This window comes from Azolla caroliniana, unplaced genomic scaffold, assembly GCF_043228905.1.
Source record: "Azolla caroliniana isolate FFs.n. ecotype wild unplaced genomic scaffold, voAzoCaro1.0.p SCAF_11, whole genome shotgun sequence".
NCBI lineage: Eukaryota > Viridiplantae > Streptophyta > Polypodiopsida > Salviniales > Salviniaceae > Azolla > Azolla caroliniana.
In genome coordinates, this window is record NW_028230446.1 from 16821277 (window position 1) to 16849048 (window position 27772).

General features: G+C 36.8%; 3 protein-coding genes across 4 annotated transcripts; 2 read left to right on the top strand and 1 right to left on the bottom strand.

The window, feature by feature from the left end:
- Positions 1-634: 634 nt before the first annotated feature.
- LOC147858119 (uncharacterized) lies at positions 635-3200 on the top strand. Its single transcript, XM_087326676.1, has 2 exons — positions 635-746; positions 2166-3200. The coding sequence occupies exon 2, from the start codon at positions 2333-2335 to the stop codon at positions 2975-2977; it is 645 nt and encodes a 214-aa protein (XP_087182802.1). The 5' UTR covers positions 635-746; positions 2166-2332; the 3' UTR covers positions 2978-3200.
- Positions 3201-4868: 1668 nt separating this feature from the next.
- On the bottom strand, positions 4869-12974 carry LOC147858120 (plant cysteine oxidase 4-like). Its single transcript, XM_087327087.1, has 6 exons — positions 12852-12974; positions 12620-12760; positions 10141-10292; positions 9906-10044; positions 9626-9829; positions 4869-5723 (listed from the first exon to the last, which is right to left on the bottom strand). Exons 2-6 carry the CDS (start codon positions 12735-12737, stop codon positions 5596-5598), a joined length of 741 nt encoding a protein of 246 aa, XP_087183213.1. The 5' UTR covers positions 12738-12760; positions 12852-12974; the 3' UTR covers positions 4869-5595.
- A 5231-nt stretch (positions 12975-18205) lies between these two features.
- On the top strand, positions 18206-26734 carry LOC147858121 (RNA helicase family protein). 2 transcript variants are annotated; one of them, XM_087327192.1, is made up of 16 exons: positions 18206-18465; positions 19556-19660; positions 19912-20016; positions 20206-20423; positions 20504-20556; positions 21028-21144; positions 21441-21532; positions 21756-21842; positions 21954-22165; positions 22263-22355; positions 22467-22590; positions 23499-23649; positions 23747-23816; positions 25573-25715; positions 25868-26046; positions 26192-26734. In XM_087327192.1, exons 1-16 carry the CDS (start codon positions 18254-18256, stop codon positions 26346-26348), a joined length of 2118 nt encoding a protein of 705 aa, XP_087183318.1. In that variant the 5' UTR covers positions 18206-18253; the 3' UTR covers positions 26349-26734. The 2 variants fall into 2 exon arrangements, with proteins under 2 accessions (XP_087183318.1, XP_087183319.1); XM_087327193.1 differs by having other exon boundaries at positions 18207-18465; positions 19568-19660.
- Positions 26735-27772: the final 1038 nt, after the last annotated feature.

Genomic DNA, 27772 nt, shown 5'->3' on the forward strand with positions numbered 1-27772 from the left:
TGACATGAGTTTCTTATTATCTGGACAACTACTCCATTCATGACATTCAATTACGGCAATCCTTATTGCCCCCCCCCCCCCCCCCCCCCCCCCCCATCACATAGAGGTTTAAAATCTTGTAAAATGTTTTATACTAATGAGAGGATATCATTTAAAAAAAGAAGAAGAAGAAGACAAGAAGACATGGAGATGGATGATGCATTAGCGGTAGAGCATCACACGACTCAATGAGAGACACATACACACACACACGCACACGCACACATACATAAATATATACATAGATGCATACATGGGTACATACATACATACATGACATACATGATGCATGCATACATAGATGCATGCATACATAGATGCATACATGTAAATACATATATACATACATACATTATTTCATGCATACATATGTAACATATGTACATGACACACACACATATATACATACATGTAAATACATATATACATACATACATTATTTCATGCATACATATGTAAAATATGTACATGACACACACATATATATGTATACATACATGACATACATAGATATACATACATACATACATTCAAAGAGCGAAGTAAATAATAAGACCACAACAATAATATGTAATGCAAACGGAGACGCAGAGGCGGAGAAACAAACAGAGGAACAGAAACAAAGAGCTCCACTCGACTTGACCTCTGCTCCTTTGGAACACACGATTAGATACCGATCCTCCCCCTTCCACTCGCTACCTCCCCTTGTGAGTGCTCTCAAATCTGTCTTCTTATTCTCCTCCTCTGCCTGTCTTCTTTTCTCTTTCTAACCCCATTTTCACACATATAGATTACGCTTCTGATGCATACCCCCCCCCATCCTTTTTTTTTTATATTTTTATATATTTTTATATTATGGATTTCATATCTCATGTGCAGTGCCGTTTTGTCTCTATTTTCTTTGAAAAATGTTGTTTTTTGGTTTCAATAGGAATCCGACACAGTTGGGTAGTGATTGTAAAACCAAGGATTAAGGATAGGATTGTATGACCATTTCTAGTTTCGTTTCCGTGGAGAGAAATAAACACTGGAATAGGTTTTTATGGATATCTGGAAAGAAGAGTAGTGATGATCTATCTGATGTTGACATTTCTTACGCATATCTAATAGTATCATGGAAGGTAGTCTGGTAAAGTGTATGTATATATGTGCTTACGTAATTACACACACATATTCACACTTAAACTGCATTCGGATACATATGGATATATGTTGAACATGTACATATACATATACACATATGCATATTTGTACAGGTACAAGTACACACATTATGTACATGTACTCTTGATGGTTCTCCATTTTTGTAGTTAACTATCTTGCTTCATGATTGGCAGTACTTCTCAATTTGTTGTACCATTTGTTTCAATGGTACTCAAACTTTGCCTCTCGATTGTTTTCTTGTCATGGAAAACCTCTAGGAGGTTATTCAAGTATTGTGAGGGTATTTAAGTGTTCAAAAGAGGTGTTTATAGGTTGGCCACAGTAATATGACACTGCTTCTTCCGTATGTAGAGTTTATCTTATTCTTTGTATCCCATGCGTGGCTGTTATAGAAACGTTAAACAAATGGAAAATGAAAAAAGTATAGGTTTTCCATTTAGACATAAACCTTAGCTACCAGAAGCTGTTACCACTAAGCTTGGACACTGGTGATATGTTGAACCTCAATGCTGCATTTTCACTATGATCGTTTCGATATCGATCCCTGATTGTTGTGAGCTTAGATCCTTGGTTGGGTATCTCTTTTATTTTATGAGAGGATCTACCTCATCATATAGGCACTCTGGACTTGCTGCCTCATGATGAGCGGAATGATCATCATCAGGATATTCCGTTCATATAGGTACTGATATGATCTTTTGATGTATTGGGAAGAGCCATTATGCTCACATGCTTGGTATGGCATGAGGAGGTTCATACCCTATACCCGTTGTTTTCATCGCTAAAGTGTGATCATTACTATTCAATTAATTGATTTGGTATCACGCAAGTTCGCTGGTTTAAAATAAATAAACTCCATTTTCTTGTTTTATGAAGTCTTCGATTTATTTGTATATATCTTTTTATTTATGTTTGAATGGTGGTTGCAATCTCGTTCTTGAAACTCTCAAATGGACATGTAGGTCACCTAGTGAAGAAAGAGAACAATAATCCACAAAGCAACTAAGAAGATCCATTAAATGCAAGAATAAGAACCAGACACAGTTCATGCTGCTTCACAACATCAATTCAAATAAATGCAAGAGCCTTTGTGTCTACACACAAAGGTGATTCACCCTTTGCCACTAAAATGCAAATGCCAGAGTGCCCAGTATGTTGGGATGTCTTCAATGATAATGTACGCATGCCCCGAATACTTAGGTGTGGCCACACAGTATGCCAATCATGCATCGAATACCTTCCGGTTGATTCAAGTATGGGTCAAGAGTGCTTATTATGTCCAGAATGCCGAAGTCCATGTCTATGGAGAGGTGTGAGAGAGCTTCCAAAGAATTTCATTTTGCTAAGAGCAATGAATTTAGCATCATCCCAAAGGTCAGAGTCAGACACTGTGTCTGGCACTGGCACTGGCTCTGGGAGTCGTATTGATGAGCTCTACATCTCGAGTATGCTTTTTGATCTCCCCTTGCTCTTCTCTTTGTTGCACTTCATCTCGATGGAGACTCGGTGGCTCCAGAGAATGGTCAAAAGGAAGCTCTGGGAAGTCATGAGATTGTTTGGCCTTGCAGTGTTGTTGCTTATGTTGGTACCTTTATCTCTTGTTCATATGCTTTTGGCATGGTGGGTTGCCTCTTTGGGCTTCATTTTGCTTCTTTGGTTCACTGTGGGTGGTTTCGGCTTCGGTGCCTTTATTCTTTTCGTGTGGGTTTCATATAATATTGTATATACATTCATGCGGCTCAATAGATCGCTACATCGGAAGCCAACAGAATGATATGAATAGGTGATTGATGTCTTTGAGCAACCTTTGTGGGGTCTCCTTGATTGAAAAAGTATATTCAACAGACATGATTGATTCTTATAGAAGTATATTTATACACATTTATAAATGTCAATAGACATGCATTCTTTTTGAAAGGTTGTAAGCTTATGTTGGCTCTTTTATGGGCATTATATCCATTCATTATGGTTGAGAATTTTTGGGGGATCTTATATATAAGCTCTCTTTGAACTGACAATAGCACACAGTTTGCATAATGCTTACGGCATACTATTATTGATAGCATTGAAGAATTAAGTGGTTCCCTTGTTTCTCTTGTTGATCCCAAATTTGTGAGTGAAAATATTAAATAGTTTCTATGATGATATAGTTGAGTACCATGAATGTCTGAGAACTTCAGCTTTTAGCAACTAAATGACTCGTCTATTTAGACAATCTTTTGAGCCATATGTAACAATGTTTCTTTCACATGTTCAGATTACGAACCCACGACTTATTAATATGCGGGATTGATTGCTCAAGCCTCCCACAACCTTAAGTGTATGGATTAATTGCTTGAGTCTGGACGTCCATGCCCTGATCTTATCATATTGATCTAAATCTCCACTGAAACTTGCCTATAACAATAATAGAATATAGAAGCCAAAGAATTACCCAATAGATTGCTTATTATTTTGGACATGTAAATATATGAATGTGTTAGGTTTGTCTTTTGTGTGTTCTTATGTTAACTTTGTGTACAACTATTTTATGATTGCTTTTATGTAATTGTATGTTTTGCATAAGAGTGGAGCAAACAAATGTCAATCTAATAACAGGCTAAAACAAGGAGATATATAAACTCTACCTAATGTTTTATCCTTTAATTTCTATAAAAAGCTGAGGCTCACAAGTTATTAATTATGTGATTGCCAATGAATGGTCTATTGCAATTATGGCAAGATGTTTATCTCTTCATTGTATTTGTATGTTTCTGGAGAATGCAAGTTTACATCACTGAAATGAATAGGAGTGTAGTGATACATTTTATGTATTTTTTGTATTGAGACTATCAAAATGCTTGGGTAGATTGTAAGTGGTGACATAATGGACGATTATTGCCTACTTGAAATTATTTAGAGTATGTATAAATTGGACATGTATTCTACATATCATCATCAATATTGTATCAATTCTATTCCTTGTCATTTGAGTACGTAATAATATAATAACATGTACATATTAAGGAAATGCTTTCATAGTTTGGTTTCGCATGTAAACTTCTGTTTTCAAATTGAATTGTTTGCTGATTAATCAATTTTGCATACACATGTGGACAACTACACTACAACCATACACAAACAAAACTCACCAAACTATTTGTACAAGAGAATGGTTGTTACCACACAATTTAAACGTTAAGAAAAGTAGCTTGTTGATTACTCTTTCCAAGCTCCAATATAACCTCAAGCTATGCATTGGCCATAAATGATGGTTATAACAAACCTCTAGCTGACACAGACAACGTTGATACTCTGATAACTAAACCTTACACTGAAACATGCTTTTCCAACCAAGAGAAAAAAATTGCCCTTCTTTTATGTTCGAGTTTTTCTACAAACTTCCAAATAGCTACCAATCACTCTATTCATATATATTTTTGCATTTGCAGTGCAAAAGATTTGAACCATACACTGATGTTTTAAACCATATATTAAGAAGGCATACTTATATCCCATATTAAGACAGATCCTAATAGAACATCATCTTCCTTCAAATGCATGCTTCAATCCAGTGTTGATAACACAACTCAAAAGGTCAAGGGTACTATCTTCCTTCAAATGCATGCTTCAATCCAGTGTTGATAACACAACTCAGAAGGTCAAGGGTGGATCATGATAACGAATTACAACAAAGCTTTTTGTATACACGCAGCAATTTGTATTTGAAGAGCCAACTTCAAAGATGCTACAATGTTATACAGTTAAATGTTGATGGACTTCCTTGTACAAACCCAATGCGTCAATAACACCTCAAATTTTAGATCTTGCATGGGCCATCAGTAAGAATCCCAACTGAGCTTTTCAAATGTATTAAGATGCACACACACAACACTCAGAAATTTTCCTACTACTTTCAAAGACCCATTTTCTGAAGCAGGAAAGTTACATGCAGCTTCTCTGGTATTATCTGCAGATTTTTAATAAAGCCACCCTCATACTGCTCTGAATTGTCAATAAAAACCAGCAATTAACAGACAAAAATTGCAATCTTCGACTGAATGTTTTTGTAATACTGATACAAGAAACCATACCCTCTTAATCTAAACCTTCAATTGTGACATCCTGATATTAACATCTCTCTATCATTATCTCTAGGTGGAATCCCGGTTAAACACAGCATTGTGCTGCTTTGCTGAGAGAACCCAATATCTTGCTTACTGTGACAATCCGCAGGACATTGATGTGAGGACACAAACTCCACTACTTTCTATCTCCACTCCTTATCTTGTAAATTGAAGCTGAAGTTGTACCTCCAATTCACATTTCAGTGATGGAATTCTTTCCATTTCACCTGTGAGCCTCATGTTGCGTGATGATATGAGGAGAGACACAAACGTCATTTTGGTTTTATTACAGTGAAATTTTTGGACCCTTGTATGGAGAACTCTTTACAACAAAGTCATTTGGAGGGTGGAACTCGTCCAACCATGCCAAATCTTGCTCCAATTGATCACTTTTACTATCCTCTGAAACTGACCCTGTGCCATGCCATCAGAACAAGTAGAAACTTAACTTTATTCACATGCTTTAGTCAGAGAGATGAGCAAGTCAATAAACGATAGAAACCATTACATGGGAGAAGTGAGATTAGTAAAACTTACATTTAACCAACTATAGAAGTTATTGCACCCAAGAGATACAGGAGAAAAGAAGCAAAAATCATTATATGGTAGATACAGAATGAACAAATCAATAAATTATTGAAATTATAGCATATAACATTAATGTTTTCAGGGGAGAGGGGAGAGAAGCAAATCAATAAATGATAGAAATCATTCCATGGGATTAGTAAGAGCTAGAAAGAAAGAAAGAAGTATTTACATCTCTTAAATGTTAAAGCCACGAGAACTGAGATTACATTTGAAAATGTTGTGTGATCTTGCAGAACCATCACCTAAATAAATATAAATTTGCAAAACTGTGTAAGCACAGTTTTTCTAAGTTATGGACATATGCCCATAACATTGTGAGCATAAATGGACTGAAACTTTGACCTTCATAATATGTACAATGTGGATCATTCCCAGATGAAGAGGTTTCTGAAGTGAGGACAGCACATTTACTGTTGGGTGAATTGGCTGCTGCATCATCTTTTGGGCGGCCTTCTTTGCTCAATTTTCCATGTGGAGGCAAAGGTACACTTCCCATTTTAATATCAATTATGTTGAACCTTTCAAGCATTTTTTCAATGTACTTTTCTTATGATAAATAGCGCAACCATTACTTCCTTTCTCTCTTTATCCTCGTGATCAAGGCCTGTTCAGCTGAGCTTAAATCTTTCATGAAAATGATTGATTTAGCTGGAGTTTTAAGGCTTTAAGCGTACATCTATTTTTACCAGAGATAAGCATACCATTTACATATAGCACCAAAATGGTGGGGCTGCCATCTACATCCCTTTTTGTGTACACAGCCTTTTGCAACCACCTTGCCTTATACTTGATTTTTCATTCAGAGCCTTGATTTTATACACCCACCTATGAGGAAAGGTCCCCAGTATCATTAACATGCAAAGCTTTTATTTCTTATGACATTCTAAGATCTCACTTACCCTTTTCCCACATGACGTATCCTCTTTTAACGTAAGTAACTCTCCCTCATCAGTCAACATATTTCCATGAAAGCCTCCTTTGAGTCCAGTAGACCTTATTACCAAATTACTAGGATATACATAAGTTGGAACCACAAAATCTTGAATACTAGACTGTCATCCATCATTTATAGCCTTTTTTCAGCATTATCATTAGCTGCTCATGATCTGCAAGTGCATTTAATGGCTGTCCATCATCCTTTGAAAACATTACCTTGGGCTCATCATGATTTCAGCCCTTTGTAGTTCCACCTAAGCCGCATTATCATCACTGATGGCTGGCTGGTTATGCTCCAATCTAGCTTTCTTGTTATATTTCTCAAAGGCATTACAAGATTTGAGACGCTTGCCCTAACTAAAGACAACATCCCAGCTGCATACAAGTGTTTTAAGCTAGGGTAGCCATATCCGATGGCCCATTTTACTTTCCTCACCATATCCAAGGAAGACGCCTTAATGGACATTGCATCAAGTTTATTCCTACACTCATGTCTAGTGAGCATGAATGCATCACAGCCAAAGATTTGTAGATTGGTCATGTGAGGCTAGTTTGCCAAACCAAACCTCCTTAGGTATGCCATCTTTCAACATCATGTGGAAAATCTAATGCATATGCATACTGCAGCCTTAATAGCTTCCCAAAAAGTGATGAGAGAGATGAGATGTGGAGAGCATGAATCTCACTCTCTCACATAGTGTTGTCCTATCATTCTTTCTAGCCAAGCTATTAGAAGAATGGATGTCTAGTGTTGTTAACTCCGTCTTTATACCATGTATCTCACAAAATCTTCTAAATTCAATAGTTGTGGGCTCGCCTACATAGTTTATTCATGGGCATTTTAGTTTCTTATCTCTTTGGGTGGTCACAATTGCAGAAAAGGCTTCATCTTTGCTTTTAGCAAATGAGCCCAAATTGTCCTCAACAAAAGAAATGAAATCCAAAGCACCTCCAATAGATGTCGCAGCCATGTTAAGAATATCAGAATGCACAAGATCCACACATTGAGAATAATAGGATTTTCAAACTTTCCATATTGGCAGTGATTACAAAATTGAGTTTAAAACCTTGGCATAAATTTTTTGCAAATTGGGCTCATATGGCCTGAAGTGAGAATTTGCCTCTGCAGTAGCGGTACATTTGCCGGTTAAGTGTGGGGAAATTTAGAACTTACCTCACGTTGTTCTAGCTAGCTTACCTAACTAACCTAGAACCAAGGTCTACGGGGCTCAGATCAAGTTCTACCCTATTGTTGGTGGGATGAGTAGGAGTAAATTCAAGCCACTCCTAAACCTGCTTCTGAATTCTAAGGAATGACCAATGCAAGCTCTAAACCAGACATCTAAATGATAACTATAGAAAAGATATAAACAGCAAACCAGCACTACTTGCTCAAGAATAATTTTGCCTTGTCCCTACTGCCACAATGTCAACAACAACTGTCGCCTGTTGTCTGATGGAATGGTGAAATTTGATGGACACAGATTGAAATGACCTCTCATAATTTTTCCTTGAAATCAATTAAGAGGCAAGAGCACGAATATCAGGAACAAACACGAGAAAATGTCCAGGAGTGAATGAAACAAATGCAGAAAGAAAACAGCTACTAGTTTTTCCACAATGTATTGGTAGCAAAGAATGTATTGTACTTTAGAATTTTAAACCGTTGGGGTGCATTCACATGTACAAACAGAAAATATGGAAGGTGAAAAAATGGCCTTTACACACAACCAATGTTTCCACAAACATGCATGAACCGGCGTTTCATCTGCTTCATTCAGGAAATCTATCAAAATCACATTCATTAGAGTGGCCCCTTTCATGCGCACTGCAAAACTGTCCAAGCTTAACTTTGTGATGTGACCAACTAATTCCTAAAGATCCATTTATCCATCAAGCTCCCATGAAGTACAAGGATTTTGCCAATCTGTTCAGGAGTTCCATTTCTGTAACCCACATAAACCTGCTCCTCCTGGAAGTCAGCACTACATGAGATTTCGTCATGGATCCTTATCATCTCGACCATCCTCTCATACTACTACTCATTCACTTACTCATCTACTCACTGAACCTCTTACTCGTCTGAACATCTACATATCTTCTTGTCCAATCTTCCAACACCCATGACAATTTGATCTAATTGTCACATGTGTTGGAAGATCAGACAAGAAGATATATGGATGTGTGGATGAGGGGATTACCCAATGAGCAGAAGATTGGCGAAACAATGAGAAGAAGGCAGCTGATATGGTGGACCAAGGGAATCGTACATCACTGGAACATTGGGTGAGGATGGGTGGATTAGAGTGGGAGGATTAAGGTAGGAGGAATAGGACCAGTGGAATCATATGAGTGAAATAGTATTTGAGAGCTTCTCCAACAGGATTGCAAACACAATAATGTTTGCTTCCTCTGCTATCCTAACTACACTTGACAGCTAAATGTGCAGGAGTCCTCTTGCATGATCCAGAACCAACCTGAGAAACTTGGTTTTTGGCCTTGTTATCCTTCACTACGTGTTCATGTTTACACAATTGTGGCATTCTCAACCCCCCCCCCCAACCACATTTAATGCCCACCTACCCTCCTCCGTTCATCAAAAATTAATGATAAAAAAAGATAGTGTACCAGTTAGGATTTGAACCCTCCCCTTTTCCCCACAATGAATAGCCTTAACCACTTGGCTATTTACTGTTTTATTATTGTATTATCATTTTCATATATACATATTTACATCTTTGTGGCTGTCCACTTTTTTCACCTTTTTCTCTAACAATGGAGACAGAAAGTACCTTTGTGGCTGTCACGATGGAGAATCCTATAATATGTACAATGTCTACCATCTTCTGAAGAGTATGGTGGCGCAAGAACATCGAGGACAGCACAAGATGTAACCGCAGTGAATGCATGTATGTTTCCTCCACTAGTAGGATACAGCACTGCTGATTCGCATGGCGCACTCATAACCCGGTCTACAGCCACCTTTGCCAACCTGGCTGTTCGTATCATTACAATGTTATGACTTCACCTTCAGTCCTTACCCAATCAGCAATTTGGCACAAAATAACTTACGATTGGATATATCTGAATGGTCAACCCAATCATAGGCTTTCACATGCATTTTCCCATAAAGAAGTTTGCTCAATACAGTCATACCAGGATGATTGTGAAGTGGTATGACTGCTGACGGTGGCAAGCAGAAGATACCCATCTGCAAAACACACAAAAAAACATTTTTAATCAGGTCAGAAAATTTGCTTTACGAGCTGCATGAAACAATTTTCAGCATCTACAAGTCTTCACTTACAGAGAAGTCTTCACATTCGTATATGTGAAGGTAAGATATTGGAGGAGAAACTTTGTCTTTTTTTCCATTGATTTTCCCAAGAAATCCCGCATTTGTTATACGTTGCAAAGTTGAGACATCATCCAATCCAACATCAGCTGGCTTGATATTATCTGGCATGTAAACAAAATTTCATAAAATGTTTTATTGTTGACACCAGCCTGAGGAGCTTACAGAGTGTAGTAAATCTCCAGTTGTACCAGAAATTTAGCTTACTTTCACCATTAACTCTTCACAAATTATTAACATACAAATTGATATGTCAGAAATAAATATGATGGCAAATCAATATGATTTCTAACTACCAGACAAACATATTGAATTATGTGTGGTCTATTAAGTTTCTTTAGATCAATGAATCCACACTCCATCAATTATGCATCGATGGCAAATATTAGTCTTATAAAATGTCATAATGGCTAACTTGTGCCAAACGCATTGAGGTGCAATACCATTATGTTGTGGCAAGTTATGGCTGGAAATAACAGCTTCGGTCTTGTCAATCTACAGGAATTTTCTCCCAAGGTGTTGAGACTAACTTTGGCCATTATGGTCTGATGGATGCCTTCATCAAATGTCTTGGGATAAAGATTTGGATATCAATTCTCTGTTGGACACATCCTATTGGTATAAGGGGAAATTACACTCCATTAGTTAATTGCAACAACTAGCTGACTAGGGAATTAGGTAGAGGACATACCCCATATAGCATAGTCACATGTAAAGGGGTACAATTCCATGGACTGGTCTTTGTCAAGGCACAGAAATGAGAGTGGGGTGGGGAATAGAATGCATAGAATAGAAAAAACATAATCTTAAGATACATATATGTATGAGGCGAAGGTCTAAAAATGGCCAAGAAACAGCAAAGATAATTCATGAGGTGATCATACCCTTTGCAGGACACGAAAGAGGGTTGGGTGGGGTGGGAGAGGAACATATATAGAATGGAATCAAGAAATGGTTGCAAACAGTTCAGACCAGGACATCCTCATTGGACAGTACACATTACCACCGGCAGATGAGAGACTTTTTGGGATGCTTCCGGAGATTGTTGAAGACTATGACTACTGTAATTAAGCAATATATTCCATCATGTCATCTACATGATAGTTCTCCTCCAATCAGTATAAGTGGCATTGTTTCTAAAATAACGTATGCAAATTATGCAAGTGGCATTGTTTTTTCCATGCCATAGTTGCTAAGTTTTTTCAAATGGATATGTCTTGTGAGAGATCATAGTGTTGTCTTTAGTAGGTTGTCTGGTTTTGAACCGCCATCATATAGTACAAGTGCATATAGTCCAAGCCAATATCAAAATCCAAAACTAGAGAAATTTTACAATAACCATCAAGTAATTCATACTAACTTGTGTTGTCAAAAACCTCGTGGTGTTCATAGAGATAAGAGATTTACTGATCTTTCCAGAAATACTACAGAATTGTGTTCTTTTGATGCCCATTCTAGCAGATGATCTAAAGAAAAAAATGTCAATTGATGAAGTCCTTCAATGTAATCAGAGTAACAAAAACGTATACATACTTTTGATCTCACCAGTATGAAATCGATAGTATTCAACAAATATTGGAAAAAAAAAAACAATATAAGGACAATCAAAAGATACAGCAGTGCTTGCTGACCATAAAATATAATTCTCACATAATTTTGTGCAACGTCTCATAAATCCCCTTCTGCAGATACTTTATCTTGTTGAGTAAGTATATAAACACAGGAGTACTCAACATGTGACTTTCGTATTCCTTGATGTTAGTTCTCATCATCTATGAAATCCAATCCTAGTAGTGCAACATTTTTTAATCTTGTGTGAAGAGAGTTATCATGCTGAAAGATTTCTCATGTTGACAGCTGCTTATAGTTTCATGAAGCTTCAAATAGTAAAACTCTACATAAAAATGATTCAATACAGAATTCTATTAGTCAGTAAAACCATGAAATTGCACTCAGGAAAAAATCTACATCAATCAATTGAATTCCGAGAAGCATTATGCATTGAAACTATCAATTTAGATATAAGACATGTTTGTTTTACCAGATTACAAATTCAGACAAAAAATCAATCAAACTATAACACATATCAATCCATTGAATCCCAATAGCCAAAAATCTATTGAAATTTGAAAACTTACATATTTAACACATTTCATAATTGATATAAAAATCCAGGAAAGAGAGGACAAATGCTCCCAACGCTGATACTAATCCAAGAAATCTACTAAAGAAAATGTTGCCGACATTGACAGAAACCCAAATATAGCCACAAATCATACAAATTCCAGAACAAAATACAAATGTTACCACGATTCATACAAATCAAACAAATTTCACCATCAATTATAGTACAGAAACAGAATACTGCAAAGATTTATCCAAATTCACACCAGAAAACAAATGCATAGTTTTGAGATGTAGAGAGAAATACCTAACAAAGAGCGAACTCTGACCAGACCTTGGGCAGAGAAGGGACCTCTGATGTTCTGTGTAAATGTCGCCTTGCAAGCATCGTATAGCCTCTGCACAGCCATGCTGCATTCGGACATATCATCCACAGTAAAGCATCTGTCTGTCATAAATAGATATTCTACACACATAAGCAGAAGAAGAAGAAGAAGAAGAAGAAGAAAGCTCCCCCAATATGTGAGGTTCCGTTTTACCTATTGTGAGGCGCTAGTGAGATGTATAGGACCGATTCGTCGATGGCGATGGAGGATGATGATAATCAGTGTCTGGAGGTCCGATTAGGGTTTCTGCGGGCGAATCGGGCCTCCGGGAGCGGAAGAGAAATCTTCTTCTTCTGTAAATTATTATACATTTAGTTTTTTTGTCGATTTTTGTTCTTCCATTTTGTGTCTGTGTGGTTTCTTTCTTTCTTTCTTTCTTTCTTTCTTTCTCTTTTTATTTCCATTGATAATAGTGTTGTTCTTTTTCATGTATATATATGTATATATGTACATAATAATACATGTGGTGTTTGTTAAACATGTAGATATATATACATATGTATGTATGTTATGTTCCATAAGATTCCATAAATAGGAGGAGGAGGAGGATATGCTCGCTCACTACGAGCACCTTTCGTGGAGGCCTTGCCCCAGCCGGACGATAATCCGTTTCACACTAACCCTATATGTGGGACACAATCGAACCTTCTATTCCTCTCAATCTTAGGACTTTGATGATGTTACGTAAACCAACGAAATGCCCCAACTCCCCCCCCCCCCCCTAAAGATAAAAGATTGTTGTTGATACGCTTTTATGTTTTTTGCCCCTTCACTATGCAATTGGTAGTTGATCCTTCGTGTGTATACCATGTTAGGTGCCATTCTTCCTACGAGTTGAATAGGACAAAAGTCTCACCCAATCAAAGATTACTCTCAATCAATTGATTAAAATACATGTGTATTGTTGTTGGGTATGACACATACAAGTTGAATAGGGCAAAAGCCTTGACAAAATAAAGATTGATATAAACCTATTGATTAAATACGAGTGTATTGTTGGGTATGATATGTGTGAGTTGAATAGGGCATAGCCTCAACCCATTGGGGCAATGCTAGTGGATAAATATATATATATATATATATATATATTGTGTTGTGCATGTATTCCTTTGAGCCACCCTTTTTAGCCAAGCCAACCCAAATGGGTTTCGTTGTATCAACTATAAATTGATTAAGAAGTAAGAAGCTAAGTAGACTGGTTTTGATCTCTTATGTGCATTTCACGTATTGGTGGAGATGCGAGATACCAGTCCCCCCACATCCAAGCATCCGCCTCTTCCGCTTCGTAGGTAGCATCGCCCTCGCCACCATCACCAACATTCTTGTTAGTCTCTTGTAGTATTATCTCTTCTATTAGCACCGCCTTAGTTCACTAGTTAGGCCTCCCAATATCCACCGTGACCTCCATCCAAGTCCTTTTTTGCAATCACCATCTATACCTCTCTAGCACGCAAGCCCACTACACCTTCACCCGAGGCACTCTCACCTTCTTACACCACTTTTATGTCTTGCCCCACCAACTCTTCCCCCTCACCTTAGGTTGCCCACTAACTTCTTGTCCCACGAGTTTCTCCGATCTCCCTCCTACACGATAGCACTCCTGTCCCCCACCTCAGCCAAGTCCAGGTGGCCCTTAGTCCACGTGAGTGATTGATCTTTCTCTGCAAAATGATCTTTTCCCCGATCCCCCTTCGACACGATAGCCCTCCCGTCCCCCACCTCAGCCAAGTCTAGGTGGCTCTCGGTCCACAAGAGCGATTGAACTTTCGCCGCCATATGATATTTCCTCGATCCCCCTCCGACACGATAGCCCTCCTGTCCCCCACCTCAACAAAGTCTAGGTGGCCCTCAGTCCGATGGGTTCAACCCCTACATTCCATAGTGGCATCTAGTGAAATAGAGATATATATGGTGTATATAATTGAGAGGTGAGGAAATTGGGTTTTGAACCCAAGATGCAGTGCTTGTAGTGCTATCAACTTACCAAAAGGGTGAGCTAAAAGGGTGGCACGAAGGAACACATGCACACCACAATATATATATATATATATATATACATGTTTAGCGTCCACCATTTACATTGATGCAATCTACGATGAAGGGCCTAGCCCATGGCGATGATTGGACTTGGGTTTTCTCAAATTTATGACTTCAATGCTACGATACAAACCATCAAGCCTACAACTACACATATTTGGGAGAAAGGGGGGAGAGATTATCATGACTATACGTTCATGGGGTATGCTAGTATTTAGATCAATTTAATCAATTCTCAAATTGAACCAAGGAATTGTGGAACAACAAGACCGAAGTTGGAGCAAGAAAAGAGTGAGGTTGGACATATTTTGGGGAAGGCATGATTAGTGTTAATGACAAGAAAAAACCTTCTCAAATGTAAGGAAGAAAATTTAGATCAATTTCATCAATTCTCAAATTGAACCAAGGAATTGTGGAACAACAAAACCGAAGTTGGAGCAAGAAAAGAGCAAGGTTGGACATATTTTGGGGAAGGCATGATTAGTGCCCAAAATGTAGCAGGTTTGTAGAGGCACTCAGGCCTTCTCCAAGAACATGGGGGCACATTCATTGAAGGATACCCTTATTCCTTTACTATTTGACATTGACTTCGAGTATTAGGATGTGCATGCATGTATGGACATTCAAAGGTTTGCCAAACTCGTTCATGTGTAAAATGACACAGGAGAAACATCACGTATCTCCCCAAATGCCCATGATCAACATTGTCTCAAAAAATTATATGTTCCACTTGTCTCCATTTTCAACTCAATTACTTGTGCTCTATAAGAGAACTATATGAACAATAATCATCCCCTTTAATATCTCTTTTGGACGGGCATGAAACAACACCCAAAAGAGGAAAAGGCTTGGTATGGGAACAAACATTTACACACCAACACCAACACAAGCTACTCATATCATTACATGCATGCATGCATACATACATACACTGAGCACGACATGTCTAACTGAGAGAGCAAGCGAGGGAATCGTGGGCATAGATAACGCAAGTCCCTTAGTTGAGGGTGTGTGCGATCTACATTGTCCAATGTGGATAAAAAAAAAGCACAAAAGTAAAAAAGTTGTCACCAGACACCCGACCTGTCAGTATTCAGACACACTACTCATAATTGTCAAACACCTTGTTCATAGATGTCACACACCCTTCTCATAAATGTTAGATAGCTGACTTAGAAGGGTTTAGGGTATAAAAGCAAGTGCTTGTCGATTTTTCCTCAATTTTCAAATCAATGATTGAGATATTTGGAGGTATTTTCAAATCATAGATTTTTCGACATTACGTTTAGCTTCGCCACCTACATTACAATCAATAACACCACTGGAAAAGGTATGTATTTTATTGTGGCCTAATTGTTTTTTCTATTTTTAGATGTGTGTTTTCCAACTCAGGTTTTTGTGTTTTTGGAATGGTGAAATGGGTTAGGTTCAATATTAAAATGTTGAAATGGATTGTTTAACTTTATTAAACTTGTTTAAATCTTAAAATGAAATGTTAAAATGGGTGTAGGGTTTTTAGAATGAAAAGATGGGATGACAAAGTAAAAATGAATCAAGGTCATGTAAAGATTTGTATATGTCTCAAAGTTTTATGTTTTCATGATATGTAGTATCTTAATAACGTTAATATGGCTTTGTTAAAATGGGTTAAGGGTTTACATATTTCATTATATATTGCTTGTCAAGATGGTTGCGAAGTCCAAACACTTCGAAATGGAATATGTTGACTGGGGTGATGCATATCACTCTGAAGGGATGTATGTCACTTCCTCGTACTTACTTTTGTATACCAATTATGCATGTGTGGTAACCCTTATTTTGTTTCTACATGGTTTTTGTTGGAAGGGGTCATAGAAAGGACACAATCGCGAAGATGAAGGCTCAAAATTGCATGGATACAACAATGTTGGACCCATGACAGTTTTCCGATTTTGGGATTTGTGATTATATAGCCACGACAGTTTTTGTAGATGGCACATATTGTAGTTGCTTCACTATTTATATGAATCAACCAATTTGTAGAGACCACATTTTGTATATGCCTTGGATTGTATATGATGGCCTCATTTTGTATACTCTTGATTATGTATACGAATACAATCTTCTGCACATTCTATATATGAAAATACTCTTTGGCACATTTTCTATGTCATAAATATTTGGTGTGTATAGTAAACATGTATTGAAAGTTTTTATGTTGAGGTATTGGACTAGGAATTTAGATTAAATTTTTTTGTACATGAATATACTCTTTGGCACATGTTGTATATCATAAAGTTTTGTAGTGTATATGAATGGATGACTGAGTTTTACCTAATGAAGATATTAATCATATGGTTGATTGAGTTTTACCCAATGTTTGTATCATATGGTATTAAAATACTACTTATGGATTTATTCTTGTTTCATGTATTGGCCAATTGATGGTATCATATTGTATTGAAATACACACTCAAATCCGATTCATATGATTGTTGCATATGGAGAGATTGAAGACAGTAAAAGCACTTTCCGTCTATGTGCACAAAAGGATCTAAGCATTTCGTCAACATGTACTGCATGACTCACACAGTCAGTGGTTGAAAATATACAATGGTGTTTTTCATAGCCAACACATAAAACAAGGTAGCACAGAACAACAAATGCATCTTATAAAGAGTGTTACACAATATGAAAAAGCCAAGAATTTTTTTCTTATCACGACAATTCATCTATACTGTTAAGTATTTCTTCTATAATTCATCCCATTTGTTGATGGACATCATAAAGAACGTTACACGATATGTGCAAACAACCATGGATTTACTTCTTATCATGATAATTCATCTATATTGTTAAGTATTCTTTCTTATCCCGAAAATTCATCCCATTTGTTGATGGACCTTATAAAGAATGTTACACAATATGTGCAAAAAGCCAAGGATTTACTTCTTATCATGAAAATTCATCTATAGTATTAAGCGTAGATCAAACTCACCTATATGTATATAATACCTACAAGCCCAAGGATAGAGCAAACTTATGAAATAGTTAAAAGTACAACTTTAGTATAATAAATTTCATAATGAAGATGGAATTTGGAAATTCTACAACATTAGATGGAGAAACTCATTGCAACATTACTCCTTAACTATGGAATGCATAACTGATTTATTTATGGTCAATATGGGGTTGGGGGGGGGGGGGGTCCCATTTTGTCGATTCACTTTGTAAAAGCTTGTTACACGACATGTTCAAAATGTATATATATGGTACGGTACATGTTCAAACATCATCAATGTATGTATATGTATTAAGTGTTAGAAGGTTAGATATTAAACATAGTGTGATTATATAGTTAGTTTGTAATTCGAAGATTTTAAGTATTAAGTATTAAGTGTAATTAGAGAGGCGCCATGGATATGTACATAACACATAGTGAGAGGTATATGTAATATGAGAGAGCTTATATAACTAACAAAATCAGAGACAGAGACAGAGACAGAGACAGTGACAGAGACAGAGACAGAGACTGGGCGATGGGAGGAGGAGCAGGGGAGCTCCCTGTGACTTTATTTGCAGGTGAGATCGTGGCTCAGGTGAGGGAACACCCTGTCGTGGTGATTATTGGCGAGACAGGATCCGGAAAGACCACTCAAATCTCCCAAATCCTTTACCGTGCCCACTTCGCACAGGCCGGTAGCATCGCCATCACTCAGCCTCGCCGTGTTGCTGCTGTCACTGTCGCCCGGTCAGCTACTTTCCTCATCTCTCTTTTTTAGTTATGATGACCGGATAAATACTCCTTTTTTTCTAAAACCATTTGTCTCATGGGCCAATTTTGGCCTTAGAAGACGTTAATATATCTTTCTTTCTTTTATTGTTTGGCCCCCTCACCCCCTTTTTTCCCTTTATTCATCTCTTGTTTATTTTTTGTTCCTTCTTTGCTTCTGTGCCTCCACATGTGCATTGTGTCTGCCCTACCTTCATATGTCCGTCTTTAACGGCAAAAGGGGAAACATTTTCTTCTTTGTTAAGAGAAGCAACAAATGCGGATTTTTAGACACTCTTGGGCGTAAATTGTAATCTTGTAGGGTAATATTAGTCTAATGAGAGCCATTGATGTCTCCTTAGAAAGCTAGAAATGGGAACTCGGCGAACAAGGTTTCCTTATAAAGTTTAAAATTTAACTTTCGATCAAGTTTTATTTGTATATTAGATGTTTCATGCATTCATTTGTATTTTTTATTAACTCAGAAAACAAATATTCATTCCCATTTCCAAGTCTGGAGCTCAATTCCTCAAAAACCCTTATTTACCAAGAGCCAGTGTATCCTATTGTACCTTACACATGATGGCTAATTCCATTCTTGTTTTATGGTAAAAGAGCTAGGAACAGTAGGGAATTGACCTTTAATTTCTAGATGGTGGGATTGTACATAAATCATTGTTCTTTTGAAAAGTTCCTCAAAATCTTTCAATATTCGTGTAGACTATAGAATAGAGGCTGTAAAGGGTGACAGAAGAATGTAGCCTTGTTTTATGGTCACAGAGGTAGAACTGGAACAGTAGGGGTTTGTTCCTTGATGCTTGGATAGTTGTATTGTACATACGGACTAATAATCATAACTTTTTTCATTCCTCAAAATCTTTCAATGCTCACGTAGATTCTAGAGGTCATAAAGGGTGGCGGGAATATTTTCCTGCATCTTTTTCTTGACTGAGATTCTCTTTCCTGGTGTTTGTGCAATTTCTTTGTTTCTAGTTTGTCTACTTCCGTGCTGTCTTGCCAATTATGACCTTCTCATAATGGTGTTCGTTTGTGTGAAGAATGTTAACAGTTGTTTTTGCAGAAGAGTAGCATCAGAGTTGAATGTGAAGCTAGGAGAGGAGGTTGGTTATGCAATTAGATTTGAAGATCGCACTTCAGATAAGACTCGTATCAAGTAATTTTCTACCCCATCCAATTTATAGTTTGTTAAATGAAAGCTCATCAACTTCCTTTCTCCTAGAATTATGTGTATGTCCTATTTTGGGTCAGAGTACATATCTATCTATATTATTATCAGTGCTACTTAAGGGACCCATCCCAAGACTATATAAAGTAATCTAACCCTTGTCAATGACGAAAGGCACGATTTTCCTAGCCATATTATTTGTTTCAAATCTCTGAGAGTTCCCAATGGTTACTGTCTAGGTATCTGACAGATGGTTGTCTCCTTCGGGAATGCCTATCTGATGCAGAGCTTAAACAATATTCTGTAATCATTCTGGATGAAGCACATGAAAGAAGCCTTAATACGTAAGTTCTCTCCGTAACTGAAATATTAAATGGTAGAGAGTGCAGATCATATGCATACACAATTGTTATCAATTCATTCAAATTATAAAAACTCATCATGCAAAAAGCACTCTGTGTAACATATAAATGGTAATATATATATATAAATTTGGTTATTGAATGGTATACATAAATTTGGTTTCTTAATAGGGACATATTACTTGGTTTGCTCAAACGCTTAGCAGGGAGAAAATCTCCTAGCTTGAAAATTATCATCACATCTGCAACATTGGATGGAGAAAAATTCTCGCAGTTCTTTTCTGGATGTCCAGTAATGAACATTCCAGGGAAGTTATTTCCTGTCGAGATTCTGTATAGCACAGAACAGCCCATCAATTATCTTGAATCCGCCGTTCAAACAGTTCTTGGTAATAATCTGACAAACCAGATTCATATTTTTCTGCGGTAAGTTGCATCAGACTTTTAACAATTGCTTTCGAGCATACAGAAGTACATACGCGGGAGGGACCTGGTGATATTTTGCTGTTTTTGACAGGACAGGTACTGTTAGAATCCATTGAGTGCTGCATGATCAATGATTCCTCTTGCTGCAATTTGTGCATAAATATCTTTCATAAAAAGATGCAAGTGTTTTTTGGTTAAGAAAGAATATTCTTTAAAGGATACTCCAAAATATAGACGTGGATAGATTCTAGATATAGCAAGCATACCTTGGACGAGTATTATTAAATCGTCTCGTTTCCAATTAACCATTATGAAATGCTCGTAATGTGAAAACTATATGGTGGATGAGCCAGTGTTAAATAGATTAGTTTGTTTAATCTTTTGAAGATTTACAACTAAATTTATAATATATATAGTGGACACACATTCAGATGATTTTTGGAATATCAAGGCTTTTTTGTCTGTTCTGTTTGTTTTTGTTTCATTGTTTCTTTTTCCTGTGTGCTGCTATCTTCCTTGTAAAATAGCTGCTGATCTGTATGTTCTAAAAAGCAAATATTTTCACAGGAAGAGATTGAAAAAGCAATCTCAAGAATTGAAGAGAGAATAAAGCTTCTCGAGGAGGGTTCTTGTATGGATGCTATCATACTGCCACTCCATGCATCCCTTCCACCTGAATTACAGGTAACCAGTTTGATATGATCTTTTTCTTTTGGGTTTGCACTATATTCCCACATAACATGGTCATGGTTTCTTTCTCTTTGTGTGTGACCGAGTTTGTAGAAATGCTTTAACCTAATCCATCATTTTCCAAATTTTAACCTCATAAAATCGGTGAACTTTATTCATTTTATAATAAACTATTGACATGTTCAAGACACCCATGATTGGTAACCTATAGATCAAGTAGGAGTGATTGTGTGTTGGATTAATTGTTGTCTTATATTCATCATATCGACTTTTTTAAATCTTTACAACAGGTTCGTGTCTTCGCACCAAGTGATCCCTCTTGTAGGCGCATTATTGTTGCAACCAATATTGCAGAAACATCACTGACAGTAGATGGAGTCGTGTAAGCAATTTTCTTTGAAGTGATTGGCGTTTTCTAATCCGTGATTTATCAATTAACAATTCGATAACTTAGTTACGTTCAAAATGAATTCAAATAATATTTCATGAGAAAAAGTTATGAACAAACAGGTGTGCTCCCTCATTTCTTTTTTTCCTGTCCCCAAGATTAAGCTTTGAGAATCCTGTCCCCAAGGTCAGGCTCTGAGAATCTGATTCTTTTGCAGATATGTTATTGATCCAGGTGTTGTAAAACAACGACAATACTCTCCTTCTACAGGCATGTACTCCCTTGTCGTCGTGCAAATTAGCAGGTTTGATAATGTGTGACATTCATGCTTGTCTGCTGTTTGTTTCCAATTTTGTTAAGAGTGATTTATATACACATAAATAGTAGGCTCATGGACTCATTTCTTGTGTGATAGGGTACAAGCTATACAAAGAGCTGGTCGAGCTGGACGTACACGGCCTGGGAAATGTTTTAGGCTATACACTGAAGATGTCTATCGAAATGAATTTCCTGCAATAACTGTCCCAGAAATTCAACGGTCATCATTAACTGGCGCTGTTCTTCATTTGAAATCTTTGGATCTTGCTGTGAATGTGCTTGATTTTGAATTTCTTGACCAACCATCACGTAGGGTGATATAATCTGTATCAAGGAATGTTGGCTTTGCCATTATTTGTGGCGATCATTTCATATATTTTTCTGCATATTTTCCCTTTTGCATTAGGTGACTGCTTGGAGGATGCATTGCAGCAGCTGTACATTCTAGATGCGATAGATGAAGATGGATCCATCACCTCATTGGGAAAAAGGATGTCTGGTACACATGCCTTAGCTTGTTTTACTATTATTACACTTGGGCTAATGAATTGTTTATTTTCTTGCAATACTGTTAAGAAAATCCTGAACAAACAGTATCTGCTTTTCTCAGAGTTTCCCCTTGATCCCTCTCTCGCAAGAGTTCTCCTTGCAGCAGAAGATGCCGGCTGCTTGGATCAAGCTTTAACAATAGCATCTATGCTGTCATGTGAATCCATCTTTTCTTCCTTTATAAAGTAAGTCTTATTCTTTGAATTCATGGAAATGTCTTTTCAGTTTTCTTCCTTTACAAGGTAAGTCTTACTCATTTGCTTCGCAACATGTAGTCATCAACAGATACCTTGGTACTTCACCAAGTGCAATAAATTACACCTCGACTTCTTTATAGCAGTACATTAAAAGGTGCTTGCCTGATTTACTTTCATGTGTTTGGGTATCAAAGCCTTTTTGGGTTTGCTATTTTTATGGTGAAATTTATAGCATAAGAAGATATAAACGCAAACTTTGGCACCTGTGAAACCTCTGATGAGGCTGTGCATGATGTCATTAACCTTTCATCCCTTTGTACTGTTCAACAGAGGTGCAGATTGCGCAAATAGCTCTCTGTTTGTATCCATGCTTTCATAGTTTTCGACAAACAACCACAAGCATTTTTTTTTGTCTCTATCGGCCATCTGTGCTCAAAACTATTGGTTTGGTCTCATGAAGTTAAGGGTCTGTCAATTTGGTGCGCATGCAAATTTTTGTAGCAAAGTGATACTTTTGCTAATGAGCCGGTGGAACTTCGTACTTATATCCTTAGAAATTATACCCCATAACCACATCCAATCGTTTTTTGGTATGCATTACTGTAGTTGTTTATGGAATCTTATTTTTAATGGGTAGTCATTTATATTCATGTCTATTTATTTGTTTGTTTGTTTTTGCTAAAATGAGTTCTGTTTTCCTTATATAGCATGATCCATTTACTTGCCCCCAGAACCAAGTATTTTATAGCTTAAATGACTTGATTGTTTCACGAATAGAATGAAATATATTCTAATTGCGTATAGTTTTACAATGTATGTGATGATGAAATAATTAGACTTAATTGTGGGTTTTGTTGTATGAAACCTACAAGAAGTTAACTTAATTTTGTTGACAGTAACAAGAATACATCCAAGAAAAGAGAGCTTGAGTATAAGAATTTGCCAGATGGCAAGGGCCTAGGTGATCACATTCAACTGCTCCAAATTTATGAACAATGGTGTCATGTCGGATATGATTTTGAATGGTGTGAACAACATGGCTTGCAGGTACTAATCTAGCCAGACCTCGACTCTTTATAAATGGTTCATCTACTTCTTGTAAAATAAACCATTTCTATATCTCATGGTTGAAAGCTTGGATCAGGCAAGGTCAATGATATTTGCAAAGGAAGTTAGAAAGCAACTTAGTGCAATTATGCAGGACAAACTTAAAGGTAAGCTAAACAAAGCGTTAATAACATTTCATGAAGAATACATGACATGGTTAAGGAGAAAGAAAGAAAATAACATATATCAAAGGGATAACATCCGAAAATCTTGTCTCATCACGGAAAAGAACAAAGGAAACGAGCAGAAACTGTCTAAGACACATTTCAAACTGAAAGAGAGACCATTCAGAATCCCTAGCAGTTTGGTTCCACCTTGGTTTTCTCTCACCTCTTCTTTAAAGCCTAAAACCATTTCAAATGAAGCTGAAACTTCAAAAAGTTATCAAATTCAGCATTGAGTTGAGCCTGATATTTGTTTCAGAAGTCTCTGCAAATTACTCAAGAAGCTCCACTTGCATATCACATATATGTAATTTATCTAGTGCTTATATTTTGGCCTATTTTAGGAAACAATTCCGAAACGAAACTATAAAACTTGCAAAAGCAGGAAACGTTTCCTGTGACACTGGTACTATGGATGCTTTCAAGAATCTAATTAAGTGGAGAGGCCATGGTTAAGTGAATGCCTGTGCGCAGAACAAATTGCTATTGTCCGAGAGTCAATCCATGGCAATCTGGTTGGATTTTTATGATCAGCTCCCTACTGTTGCTGTGCTTGGCTACATTGTCATATGAATTGCACTAAGAGGCTGTAGACCTTGGTGCTGAAAAAAGCTACGAGTCCTTTGCTGATGTGCATGTGTGGTGGCTCTAATTTTTTTCAATACTTCCTCTCACTTGCCTCCGAAATTATTGGGACTGCTTTGCTCTTAATGCAAACTATCTCATGAGACATTGATGGTTTCTCTGTATCATATTCAAATATTGGAAAATATGTCCATTTTCAAATAAAGCTTTGATCGGGATATTATGTTTTTGGATCTGAGTCAGCCTCTATAGTTTGCTGAAATTGGTAGGTTGTGTTATACGCCTATGATCTCACTATTTCAAGGCCAAGAATTTCCGATTCTTTCTCCATGCTTGGTTGCGTCATTCATATCCCTTTTGTGTCAGGTATAGAATAAGTGCATCACCATACTCACTGGCCAGAGTAGTTTTGCAACACTTTTCCCTCTTGTTTCAAGCATCTTAACTTAGCTGTTGAAGATTGAAGACAATTGTGTCTTCTTCTATTCAGGATACAATGTGCCTGATTTTTAAACCTTGAACCAGTAAAAAATTGCTTGGCTTTCTATGATTTTGGATAATGTAGATTACCAATCAAGGATCCGCTCACACTATCCATTTTAGATTCTTAGATGCTACTAGAATTTAAGTTCATTGGAAACTCTCAGTTTATCTGGTGGGAAGTGAGCATTCTTGGAGCTCTACTCTACTAGGGATAACTCAATATGTTATTGATAAAGCTCTTCCATCCAACTCAGATTATTTACTTGCATGCTGTGATGTTGGCTCTCTTTGTGAGGTCAAGGTTTTTAGTCTGGTTAATGGTCTTTTGCCTATAGACATTTCAGTTGTATAATCCAACTTTGACAAATGTCCCGACAATAGTCTTGTACATATTATGGTGGATATCTTGGCTAGTCTTGACATCTAAAATTTAGAATTAACATCAAATAATTTAGACTTGATGTTAAATAATTTAGAATTAGCATAAAATAATTTACACATATGATAAAGCTATGCAGACACCTTTTATAGAAGATTCAGCTATGGTGCAACACTATTTGTAATTAAGACTAAATGAATGATGCGATGTTTCTGTGTGGTTGCTAGTTAATAAATTATGTTGTCCTTTCAGGGTCCAAGCAATCTAGATCAAAAGATCCTAATATGCTTGCACTAAGAAAAAGCATCTGCATAGGGTTTGCAAACCGCTTAGCACAACGCATGCCAAGACATAATGGTTACAGAACAATAGGGATGAAATCACAGTTGGTCCAGGTTAGTAACATTATGAAAAGCTTAGGACGTTTATTTTCTAATAGAATCATGGACAATAGGAAGAGTAACGCCATTTGTTTCATTTGGCACATTTTTCTGTTTTATAAATTGAATCGGATAAATTACAAATGTTGCTTGGGAAAATTTATCAGGTACATCCTTCTGCAAGCTCAATGGAGGCAGATGATGATGGGCTTTTACCAGAATGGGTAGTCTACAATGAACTCGTGAACACAGGGCGACCTTATATCAAACATGTGTGTGCCGTTGAAGGTGTATGGTGTCAACCTGCTTTAGTTAAATTCAACAAAATCTCTCTTGAAAAGCTGAGGTATATTTCACGTAGGCTTGTTTCTGAAAAAAGAAAAGAAAAAGAAAAATGAAACTATATATAGTGTGTGTTCGTCTTCAGAGAGAGAGAGAGACTGTTTGTGATATTGAATAAAAGAGTTTTGACTTCATTTCTTTTGAAACAGTGGATGTAAATCAGGTGCAGCCCTGTTATCTGAGAATACAGTTAGTGAAAAGAAAGTTAATCTTTCTGAATCTAAGACTGTGAGTGTTCAGAATGACATAGTTGCAGCTGCCCGAGAGCGGTTTCTCCTTAGGAAACAGTCTAAGGTTCACAAATGACTTCATTATGAAAACATCAAACATATTCATCATGTTGTCAAGATGCCATTTGCATGTATCTTATTGCAGAGATATCAGTCTTTTTTACCTGGAGATTAGAACTTCACAACATTTGACCATTCTCTGTAAACATTAAAACAAAGTGTGGCTATAAACATTTTTTGTATAGAGAGTCAGAAGAGGTGTGGTGTCAGTGTATATGCCCACCTCAAAAGATGTATGGAACCAAAACCGATGCACCCAATGAGGAAAGAGCTAAACTTGTATAGATAAACCCATACACTCATAACGAGAAGTTGCACTGTTTATAGAATGATTACAATTAGTTGCACTATGTTAAATCAGATGAGCATTAGTTTCTTTGATCAATATTTATTATTTACCTCTTTGTAATCTTGGTTCCGGTTCCGGTACATGTTATGTAAAATGTGTAGCTATTATAAATGAGTGTTTGTGTATGAATGATCATCCCTGTAACAGCCAATATTATAAAGATTCAAGTAAAAGATTACATGGAGCACAAAATTCAATCGAGCCCCCCTTTTATGGACTATCATAAGCATACTTTGTCATTAGGTAGTGCTCTTCAAATAGGTCAATTAGGTTGTACTTTTCAAATTGGTGGACATATTTGGGCATCATTGAGTGTTTCTTTTCAAATAGGTGGATGGAGAGTCTTAGGCACTGTTTATTCCATGTGTGTAGCTTGTATTGATGTGAGAATTTTGAACAATGATATGTACATGTTAAACTACACAACCACAAGGCTTTTATTAGCTTGCTAACAATGTTTCGATCACAAGTATATCTGGCAAAAATTAAGGTACACGAAACTTGAAAATATTACAACAGCGTTTAAATCTGAGCAGTAAGCAGCTATATTTTTGTATACATTGAGGTACAAAAACATGATGCTCAACATGTTGCATCATCTGTATTGTAGTTAAACACCCATCTAAGTTGTGAAGACAAGATTGAAAAATATTGCAACTTGGAAGGGCTGATGCTATAGAAGCACTCGTGTTTTTCAAATGAAACGTTCAAATTCACAAATGTGTAAAGCAAAAAAAATCAAATTCATAAATGTACCCCCAATTCGTGTATCAAGTTGGTTTGGTCTATAAAATAAAATGCATTCATGCACCATGAAATAATGAAAAGAAAGAATCACATCTCCTAGAGCATCAAAATTAAATTGATTAATTAATGAGCTAACGTGAAGATGAATGTGCTACATGTTAAAGAGCGCCCCAAAATCATATTTTCACTAAATCATTGTTTTTGATAAGTATTTAAAAGTAATGCAAATATATAAAAATGCCACTTCACCACCATACGTTTCACCTGGAAGTACAGCAATTGCCAACATCATGCAAGATGCCACATTCTTGTCCATAAATACTTGTTGCTTCTTTTGAGTAAAA

Coding starts and splice junctions, on each gene's coding strand:
- LOC147858119 (XM_087326676.1), top strand. CDS start 2,333: ATGCAAATGCCAGAGTGCCCAGTATGTTGGGATGTCTTCAATGATAAT.
- LOC147858120 (XM_087327087.1), bottom strand. CDS start 12,737: ATGTCCGAATGCAGCATGGCTGTGCAGAGGCTATACGATGCTTGCAAG. Junction 10,293..12,619: donor CAGAGTTCGCTCTTTGTTAG/GTATTTCTCTCT, acceptor TTTACATGCCAG/ATAATATCAAGCCAGCTGAT. Junction 9,830..9,905: donor CCATTCAGATATATCCAATC/GTAAGTTATTTT, acceptor TGATACGAACAG/CCAGGTTGGCAAAGGTGGCT.
- LOC147858121 (XM_087327192.1), top strand. CDS start 18,254: ATGGGAGGAGGAGCAGGGGAGCTCCCTGTGACTTTATTTGCAGGTGAG. Junction 22,166..22,262: donor ATTTCTTGACCAACCATCAC/GTAGGGTGATAT, acceptor CTTTTGCATTAG/GTGACTGCTTGGAGGATGCA. Junction 22,356..22,466: donor ATTGGGAAAAAGGATGTCTG/GTACACATGCCT, acceptor TGCTTTTCTCAG/AGTTTCCCCTTGATCCCTCT.